The sequence below is a fragment of the Esox lucius genome, chromosome 11 (genome assembly GCF_011004845.1).
Source record: "Esox lucius isolate fEsoLuc1 chromosome 11, fEsoLuc1.pri, whole genome shotgun sequence".
Classification (NCBI taxonomy): Eukaryota; Metazoa; Chordata; class Actinopteri; order Esociformes; family Esocidae; genus Esox; species Esox lucius.
In genome coordinates this window covers 41,741,810-41,752,543 of record NC_047579.1, presented here as the reverse complement: position 1 = coordinate 41,752,543, position 10,734 = coordinate 41,741,810, and the positions used below count along the sequence as shown (strand labels likewise).

The 10,734-nt window shown below is 42.1% G+C and overlaps 1 protein-coding gene across 1 annotated transcript; it reads right to left on the bottom strand.

Annotated features, from left to right (window-relative positions):
• Window positions 1-7,810: 7,810 nt before the first annotated feature.
• rprml (reprimo-like) lies at window positions 7,811-9,143 on the bottom strand. Its single transcript, XM_010874774.3, has one exon. The coding sequence runs from the start codon at window positions 8,781-8,783 to the stop codon at window positions 8,472-8,474; it is 312 nt and encodes a 103-aa protein (XP_010873076.1). The 5' UTR covers window positions 8,784-9,143; the 3' UTR covers window positions 7,811-8,471.
• Between the last annotated feature and the right edge of the window lie 1,591 nt (window positions 9,144-10,734).

The window sequence follows — 10,734 nt, the reverse complement described above, 5'->3', positions numbered from 1 at the left end:
TGGTAGAACTTCAGCAAACAGTTTTTTTTTTTTTTATAACAGTTAGGATAGGTGCTATTTTGGAACATGCGTTCATCTCTCCCTTTCCATTCCTCCCCTCTCTCAATCCCTCTCCCTCCCTCTAACTTGCTTGGTAACGCGCACACACACACACACGCGACATGTTTCATAATTCTTTAAAACACTAAATGTACTCTACTAGTCGTGACGGGAGAGAGAAAGTGTGCCTCATTCCGTTTCCGCCGTTACGCGTGGAAGTCGGAGCCTGTTTTATGCTAATGCTTGCCGTCTTAGTTGTGGCCCATTGATTGGCCCATTGATTAGAACCAAACAATCAGTCGCCAGCGACCACCACTCAATCAGACTTCAGTCTGCCATGAGTGTGGGGGGGGGTGTAGCAGGTTATCATAGATCACCATATTACCTGGCGACTGCAGCCCAGGCGGGTGTCTCTGCTCACCCGGCGATTGTTACAGCTTCTGCTTTTAGGGATTCAATCCATCCATGTGCGGGCGCTGACGGGGGGGGCGCTGACGGGGGGGTGGTGGGGGGGGGGGGTGCGGGAGGGTTAGATGGAGTGAGACCACAGATACAAAAGGGAGACAATGATGTAGCCGCAGAGAGCGGGAGAGGGAGACGGAGAGATTGAGAAAAGGGACGGGCTGAGTGAATGTTGGTCTACTATCTGACATATACCTTTCAAATGAAAGGGAGTAGAGGAGCGAGGGAGGGAGGCAGGGAGGGAGTGGGAAATAGAGGGAGATAAGGCCATGAATACATGTTTATCCTCCCTTTTCCCTCGGCAGTACACCAATGAGAATGATTGATGCGCACACACACACACACACACACACCCACAATCTGTCTGCTCCTATTAGCATAATATCTGTACGAGCACTTCACTGTAAACACCGAGCTTACAGCATTAGCTTGTTAGCAACGCACTCCAATTAACTTATTTGGTATTTTGGGGAGCTGGGAATGAGGCGAGTTTACTTCAACCCCCTGAGTGTAGTGCCTCTGCCCACTGTTTACCCAGAATCCCCTGGTGTAGTTACGTAAGCTCATTACCAGTGATTGTCAGTGGAAATCAATGGTACAACATCCAGTCTCCTTCTGGGACCGAGGGGTCAGAGAGAGACACTTTCATGTCAACTGTCTTAGGCAGCAAACCTTGCATTTCTAAGCTCTGAGGAAGCCATTGTTGTTCGTTTTATGTGTTTTTTACCAGCAGGCTCATAAGGCTGGTCCCAGGGTAATAATGCAATATACCTGCCTGTGTGTGTGCACCGAATGTGTCTGGCTGCCACTTCCTTCCCTGTTCCTCTACGATGCAGGCAACTTAAAAAGAGCAATGTTGTGTAGTATTGTTCCTGTCAGAAATGATCTTAGAAAATATTGCGTCGTAACTCGCGGTAGGTGCTAATGGCTCGGCACGTCTTTGAAGGTGTCCCCCTGCCCCCCCAACAATTGAAAACAATATTAAGGGGATTTAACTTGCGATTGGTAGGTAACCAGCGGCGATTGGATTGTGATTTTCTCCACGAAATTGCATAAAGATGAGTGCACATACTATTGTGAATCATTGAGCTGCAATGTGGTTGTGTTTTTGCTGAACTTTTGAGCACTGCAGAAAATGGACGGGCTTTGTTTTGGTAGTAAGGCTTCATTTTCGCCATGCCGTAATGCCCGACTCCCATTGAGAAAATATTGAAAATCATTGGTACAGATCAAATCAATGGGCCATTAGCAGTACCTTAACACAGACTGAAACATTTTGTTTATGGGCCACGTCAAGTCACACCACATTATACTGGCTTGATAAATTATGTGAGAATCCTTATTGTAATCCAGCCAGGATGAGTAAATCCACTTGTTTGAACTGCAAACTGCACTGCAAATGACAGTCAGGATAGTGAAGATATATTATTGTAGCCACCAGAATAACATCAGTTGAACATTTTGCATTAATTACCGAGGTGGTTATTCTAACTTCATTTTGAAAAATGTATGCTTGTGTTGCATAAGATTAATCAAACAAACCGATGCAGAAATACATGGTAATGCTTGGAAATGTGAAAATCCAGATTAATGCAGGGGTCAGAAGTTTTGGGCACAGAACATTGATTATTAAGCATTTTTCAAACAAACAAGCATTGTGATTCAATATGAATGATAAGTTACAGTTGACATGTTAACTCACAAACCCACACAGTAAGCCATTTACCTTGCTATTGTATTTGTGCAAATGTTAATTTCCATCCTGCAGCAGAAGCCTGACCTGGACATGTTCCACAGCTAAATACAGAAACAGATAGCAGAGATTGGTCAACACATTCTCTGACCACCAATTCCTCTTCTTCTGAATTGGATTTGTCCACACTGCCGAAGGGCTGCCTTTGCCGACAACGAGACAAAGTTTCAAACTTTCATATGGTTGGAATATCAATCAGATCTATTTAACTCAGAATCCTGTATGTTTGGAAAATTAGGTTAAGCTGTGCCAGAAAGGCTATACAAAATTGCATTGTTGTTTAACAACTTGATCTTATGCTCAGAACATGGGAGAAATCTAACCGTTTATTGAGGTAAAATGGTTCAAAGGAAAAAATGAATCATTAAATAAATATTTTTCTCCAAATGTGGTATAAACAGGAGGTGTAAAGTGTGGTATAAACAGGAGGTGTAAAGTGCGGTATAAACAGGAGGTGTAAAGTGCGGTATAAACAGGAGGTGTAAAGTGCGGTATAAATGTGAGGAGTAAATGTGTGGTGGCACACAAGCCACACTCCTTATATTGATATCTTCATGGGGAGGTCAGACAAATGAATGAAATGAGGCAAAAGGTTACTGACTTTCATGTATCTGGTAAAGGCAAATAAAAAACTAATAGCTGAAAAATCTGAATGCCTGAAAATACCGATCTCCACTAGTAGGGGCTATGAAGTAAATCTAAATAAAAATTACCCACGTTTATTTCTCCCCCACACAGTTTGAACAGGTCAAGAGGTAAAAAAAAAGGATCATAGTTGGAGAATGCCTAAAGTTGGTTTAATCATTGTGTCACCAAGTCTCCAAAATTACTCAGATGACAACTCAATGCCAAAAAGGAAAAATGTGGATGTGTTGCCAGAAGAAAATCTTCACTCTGACCAGAAAACAAATGTCAAAACTAGAAGTGGGTCTGGCGTAGAAGTAGGTATGGGCATGCAGAAAATAACCTTCTACTATTACGTATGGTGGTGGATATGTGAGGTTGTGGGTCTGTTTTGCTTCCATAGTCAGTTCCAGTACTGGGAGATTTTACAACAAAATCTGTAGCTACAAAGTTGAGGAGAAAGGACATGTAACATTAGGATGGGATGCTTAAAGCTAAAGATGTTCAGGGCTGCAGCCTGGAACTGATGAGTCCAGACGGTTCATATCTGACAGCATGCCATAACAGCTTGACGAGTTTTCACCAAACACTCAGCAGACCAAACCTTCACCTCTCACTGTGCCACAGATTGGATGAATTAGGTGGGACTTTATAAAAAATGTGTATTGACTGAATATTTATTATGTATGTGTTTCTTGAGAAGTCAAAATGGCTACAAGCCAGTCAGAAAGATAGAAAGATATTGGAATGAGTTCTTTTGTGTATTTTTCTTTTTGGTATGAATATAAATATCAACTGATCCTTGGTTGAGTAGGAATGCATCTCCATGTACCTGAGAATAAATCAGAAAGGGGAATGAGAGAAAGGTTAAATACAACAAATCCCATTAGAAATCCCTTGAATTGAGTTGAGAAAGACCACTTCAATTTTAGCAAGCCATGTGCATTCACAGAAAACGTGTCTTTTCTGAATTGCTTTCCCACAAGATATGAATAGAATAGATTTCTACGTTTTTTTTGTCTAAGGTCAGTATAATGTGCATTTATTATATCTCTCAAACATAACTGCTATATTAATATGTTAGTATATTTAATATATTCCAAGATGGATAATGATTGGCATCACGACAAAACAAACCAATGAAGGTTTCTCCGTTGACCAAATTCTCTGATGCATGATTTCATCTCCATTAATTCTGTCATGTCTCCTGTGCTGGTGTACTATTCAGCATATGCAGTGCTATTTTCTTTTATAAATGGTCAACCATGACGTTGCCTGACCAAATGATATAGCTTTATGGAAGACTCTGAGCAGTGTCCAGAGTTGCAAAATGACCTGTATTCTCCACTGAGGTGAAGGGACAACATCTGTCCAGTAACCAATGGCTGACATATAAACCGTTTTGGGCACCCAAGAAAGCAATCCAACGGTTACGGCTCCATCCAATCTTCTTAATCAACCGTTCTGACTCAATCATCCCTCGCTCTTCCAGAAAAGTCATTGTCATCTTATTTGCATCTTTAATTTAGATTTTTCATGCAATCAATCCTTCAAAGTGTAATTTGCATAATTAAGCATGTTCCTATTCATCTTTAATCTTCATTTGGGGACTTTGCATGTGACAGTTCAAATCAGGTCCAATTGTTTCCAAGACACATCCGTGAGTACAGGAACCGTTTTCATTGTGGTAACATAAGAGGTTTGTGTTATTGGGGTCCATGACAGTGGTTTTGTTTTCTCTCGGTCACAGAAATGCGCTGGACCCCACTTCACTCCCTCCTTCTGTTGTGAGGCAATCTGGTTTCCTGTGTAATGAGTTAAGAAGTGGACAGCCTTTTTCTTCTAAATCTGGATTGTTACATTTCTCTCTCTCAATCAGAATTCACCTGCAGGTCACCGTGGATTAATTGTTTCCTTTCTAGATCCCAGTTATCATCAAGACGTGTCTACGTTCGTAGTGGTTTCTCTTGAGCAGCAGGCAGACATGATGAAATACAGGTTTTATATGTAGCTAAGGGCTTCAATCAGTGCCAAGTCAAATGTTTTTCAAAAACGGGTCTCCAGTGGTGTGTTATTTCTTACAGTTTTGACTAAATTGGGTTCAGACCAAGGGTAGGTAGAGGCCAAAGTGGACGAAGAGCTAGTGTTGTGCGTGTGTGTATTTGTGTGTGTGTGTGTGTGTGTGTGTGTGTGTGTGTGTGTGTGTATGTGTGTGTGTGTGTGTGTGTGATAGAGAGAGAGAGAGAAAGAAAGAGCACGAATGGACTCATCTGCCTCCAAAAACTCAACTCTCCAGTCCTGGAAAGGGATAAAATAATAATGAGAACATGTGTTTCTTATGAGAGTCAGAGAGTAAGAAAGACAGAGAGAGAAAGAGGGAGAGACAGAGTTAACAGGGAAAGGAGGAAGCGGAGAGGAGATCAGATGGGGACACAGGACAGGAAGAAAGAGGCTGAAGAAAACAAGAGGTCTGGGGATGGGTGTTGACAGACCACATGCACGATGGGCAAGTGCTGAAAACGATGTGAAATAAAAAAGAATGATTGGATTCAGTGATGGGGAAGGATGGAAGTCTGCATTAAGAGATGGAATTCACCCGTTGTGGGGAAGGGCAGGAAGAAATAGAATGAGAAGTAGAGATCCCTGAAAGGACTCTGACCGTGTGTTTCTTGACAGTATGTAGCCATGAGATGTCAGCCGTTACGAGAATGCATTCAGTTGCATTCTCTTTGTTTGCTGCATTCTCTGTCCGTCAGTCTCTTTATTCTCTGTCCGTCAGTCTCTATGTTATCTGTCTGTCAGTCTCTTTATTCTCTGTCCGTCAGTCTCTATGTTATTTGTCTGTCAGTCTCTTTATTCTCTGTCCGTCAGTCACTTTATTCTCTGTCTGTCAGTCTCTTTATTGTCTCTGTCAGTCTCTTAATTCTCTGCCAGTCTCTTTATTCTCTGTTAGTCTCTATGTTATCTGTCTGTCAGTCACTTTATTGTCTGTCTGTCGATCTCTTTATTCTCTGTCTGTCAGTTTCTTTATTCTCTGTATGTCAATATCTTTATTCTCTGTCTGTCAGTTTCTTCATTCTCTGTATGTCAGTATCTTTATTCTCCGTCAGACTCCTAATTCTCTGTCTGTCAGTCTCTTTATTCTCTGTCTGTCAATCTCTTTATTCTCTGTCTCTCCGTCCCTTTGTCTCTGTCTCTCCCACTAGGATACCCCAAGGGACCCCTTGATCAATGTTGCGGGGGCGTCAGAAGGTTTTGTAGGGTTGGATGTTTCCGAAATTGCGGTCAACCATTCCAGCCAATCATCTGCAGGGTTAGACCAAACGGAACCGGTCCGAGTCTGTGAATCAAATATGGTATCAGTGTAGCCCTGAGATTGGTCAAAACCCAAAGGGGAGTGGTGTAATGAGTTAATAAGTGCACAGCCTTTACCTCCAGATTTAGAAAAGCACGTTGAACTCTTCGTCTCAGCATTCACCTGCAGATTACCATTGGAGAAACCGTGAGGTGCTTCTTATCCAAGTCACAGAGGCCATCAAGACACACACGTTCACAGCTGTTGTTCATAAGCAGCCGGTAGCCATTAAGATGGGTCCTATCTACAGCAATGGGCAATAAAATTGTCTACTCCTTTTCTCATTTAGTTTTTTAGTTTGCAAGTTTGGCTTCTAGGTCTTGGACCTGGAGTACAGTAGAAGCTGTTAAACCCAGTATTACCTATATATGATCCACATTTCCTGTCATCTCTGTGTGTGTGCGCGCGCGTGTTATGTATACCTCAGTGTGTGCGTCTGTGTGTTTGTGTCTTCAGTAAGCAACATTTTATGTGCCCCTTTGTTAAAACACGCACTAATAATGCATTGTATTGAGAGAAGACCTCTGCAGACCGTACAATCAATTATGGGTTCTCTACGCGATCGTCAAGACCTTTACAAACTACCTCCTGTAACAGTGCAATGGGTGCAATGGGAGTCCGTGTTAAGCGGCAGCTGAACATTTGTTTAAAAACCAAACCCAATACTACTGCAAAATATCCAGAGGTAAAATGTAGATCCATTTAGAAGTTTTTCACGCATAAAAATTGAAAGGATTTTCTCATAAAGTATGAAATGATTGTTATTTTCTATTTTGGGCCTTAATCGTGGTTAGTTTGCTTTTTAAGCTACCAATTCTTGTTGTTACCATTATTATAATTAGTATTGCTATTTTATATTGTCTCCGGCCATCTTTCCGGAATATAACAGTCCGAATACCAATCTGATGAATATCACTGGCTAAAGGTTGTAATGGTTTGTTCGCCACACGCCTGTCTACGCTGTGTCTGAATAATTCAACGACGACACACTTACTTTTAAGGATTTATGTTAATGTAACCTGAGAGCATCGCATGCTAGTGACCCATGATCTACAGAATTTCCAATGTAGTGGGAGCAGCGGCGGTGTGTCATGCATTTTTAATGTTCACGCAGAGCAATACGAATCGCTAGCTGAACTTGAATGAAAGTTAGAACGCTTAATAGTATTGAGTGATCAATCACTTGTGAATTACAACGGCTCTGTTTACAGCATATTATATGCTTTTAAATTTACGCACATTGATTTTTGAATTCAACTCTTGCTTACTTGAGAGGGATGTGTCCAGAAAAGAATTCATACAATCATGTTGCATATAGATAGCTATAATTATATTGTAGCCTAGTAATAACATTAGGGTATTAATGTTATTATTATTGGCCTTATTATTATTGGAATTATTATAATTAGTCCCATTATTCTTGTGATTGCTATTTATATTCTAACATGGTTAATTTATCCTGGTTATTTATTCTGGTTTGTGTGACACGCAAACTGTAATCTAATTTTGCAACAGGTACAATAGCCTACATTATTTACAATATAACAATAAAGAGATACGACAACTTCACTTTTATTCGTAGCATGCTGCAGTTGTCATTCAAGTTTCACCTTGGTACAAAAATCATGCAGCATCAGATGCTTGTGTGCAAAAACAGTAGGTCGAAATACCACCTTGTACAGCACAGACCAAGCCGGGCGCATGCTGAACTGGACAGTAAAATACTCAGTAAAGCACTAATGGGGTTAAACGTGCAAGATCCTGCAGCACGTTCAGTTTGTGTCGGCCGGACATGCTAAAACACTGGACCAAGAAAAATACATTATCAGAGAATACCCACGTCCTATACTGTCAGAACTGCAATGGAAAAAAAGTACAATTGTCATGCTTATGGCCATACTGTGCTGAGGAGTTTTTTTGTTACTTAAACAATTATGATTTGAGGTAACAACGTGTAAACATTTGTATCACAAGGTGGCTGTCAAAAACCAAACCAACATCCAGTTAAACAGCCATAACGCGTAAACCATGATGCATTGGTTCTTTGTTAACTTTTGATGTGAGGGATTGGCCTCTTGACTCCAATTGTTCTCTTAGTTGGCAGACATTTTCCTAAAGAAATCAAACGCTTTGCATATCGTCATACCACCCCAGACACAGAGCAACTTGGACAGGTGCGTGGTGAGGCTACCGGTCCGTGGCGCGCAGCTACACCCCTCTCCATCTCTGCGCCGGAGATTAATTGAGTCCAATCATCACCGCCTCAACGTCTTTGGAAGGTCTCCGGTCCTTCACCAGAAAGTTTATCATACTCTCAGATTTGATCATGAGGTTACAGCCGAGAAAAAATATGCCAAACATGACGGTGAGCGACAGAACGCACAGGACGGCAATCTGTACCACGCGACTGATGAAGAGTTTCCTTTCGTCGGGCGGCAGCACCAGCGAACCGCCGTCACTGGTTGCCACGTCGGTCCCATTGCAGCAGTTTATAAGAGTACCAGCGACGACTTGGCTCCTGTTGAATAGTTCGAGGAAGGAGCTGTTCATGTCTCCGTGGTTGTCAGTCTGACTACGCTATGGCAGGACCCACCGCGCACGGTTCCACTAGACACACACTCACGGCTAAACCCTTGCTCGCGGTTGCACTTTGCGTCATGTGACAAAAGAAAATCACAATTTAAAAGTAAAGATCAAATAGGAAATAAAAAGTTCGTTTTTTTATTGGAACTAGTAGTACGCATCAGTAGAGAAATTATCACAACCCTAACCCGATACCCTCTTCGGCACCACACCTGCGAGTCAAAGTATTAAACTGAGCACAACTTCTACGTAGCTCGAACCTCTCAAGTGGGTCCTCACATCTCTGAGGAGGCGTACATCTTTATGCGAGACTGCCCTGAATGCGCACGCACCTGTTCCCTCGCTTATGCTTTCTAGCCAAGTCTCTCGTGCGTTTTAAAGGATGATGATTTCCCGGTGGACCACACCATCGCTTTTCACGAGGGGTGGGTTGGGTGCGGACAGTAGGCTACCAAGACCACTGAACAATTTGCCTGCCCCCATCAATTGCCATTGACAGCAGACATATTACAAAATGTTAGCATTGGAGTAGGTGTTGGTGGCGGTCAGTCTCCTCACCGCCACTAAATAACTCTCTTTGGAAGATTTCTTATGGATGAAAGTAGTGATTACAGCAACGCCTCACTCAAGCTATATACTGCATTTCTCCCAGTGGGACCACCAGAGGCACTGAAAAGAACCCGATGTGCCACTCAGTTCTGTACACTTCCTCTCACCAAAACGTAATTGTGACAGTAAAACCCTGGAGTCAGCACTGTAAGAGGGATGGATGCATTAAGGCAGTAAACTCGAATTCTGAAGAAATTAAATCAACTAAGTCAATCTGGGCAAATCTTTCAACAGATATATGTATTTATGTTCCAGCTCTTTTTATGTAAGGAGACCAGGATTATTGTCCCTGATATTTTCCGTGTCAGCAGCAGCCTCTCGGTTTTATAAAAAAATTCTTATTCACACAATATTTGAAGTGCACAGTCAAACTCTTTTGGTTGCCAGATGCCAACCAATTTATACAATGTGTGGCACCATGTCACGAGGTAGAAGTGTGACCAGATTTAGAGACTGTGCCTAGAAGTAGAGACCGAAACACTATTCCGCACTTTCGACATTTCATATAGAAGGCAAGACAAATGTTATCTTAGTAGAGGCCTTCCTCACTGGCAAAGGAACATTTTACAAATCACGCAGTTCAAAACGAAATGAACACACAATATAATGAATACATCAAATACAAAAACTTCACATACTTAAAATGTTTACTCATCCTTGCCTCTGTACTGCTTTCACCTCCCGTGGACTGTCTTTTGAATAAAGAAAGGAACAGAAATGGAAAAAAAACAGATGGAGCATTTAGGCAATCATTTTACAATCCAATTCCATGTACTTTAATCAGGAACCTGAAGCTGTGACCAGGGCCGGTTCTAGGCATAAGCGATCCCCCTCTAGTGAGCCCCCGATCATAAGCAACCCCGCTCTAGTTAACCCCCGATCATAAGCGACCCCGCTTTAGTGAGCCCCCGATCATAAGCGACCCCCCTCTAATGAGCCCCCAATCATAAGTGACCCCCCTCTAATGAGCCCCCAATCATAAGCGACCCCCCTCTAATGAGCCCCCAATTGCAAGGGGAGAGGGGGCCCCAAATAAAATGTTGCTTAAGGGGCCCAAAAGGCTAGAGCCGGCACAGCCTGTGACATATCCAGTTTATTGGCCTACCTAACAACTAGAGGTGTAGGTTTTGGTTCTTTGAGGATATTATTAATTGAGGTAATCTGAGGCACCATTATCACTATGTTCAATGAAGGTTGAAGATTGGGTAAGAGAGTGTATGATGTACAAACATGGTATCTGAACGTAGCAGAAAACATAACACATGTTCCTGTTAAAATTCCATTCAGTTTGAACTCCTTTGATGAGGAC

Bases quoted from the DNA above. Each gene is read 5' to 3' on its own strand.
- rprml (XM_010874774.3), bottom strand. From the start codon at position 8,783: ATGAACAGCTCCTTCCTCGAACTATTCAACAGGAGCCAAGTCGTCGCT.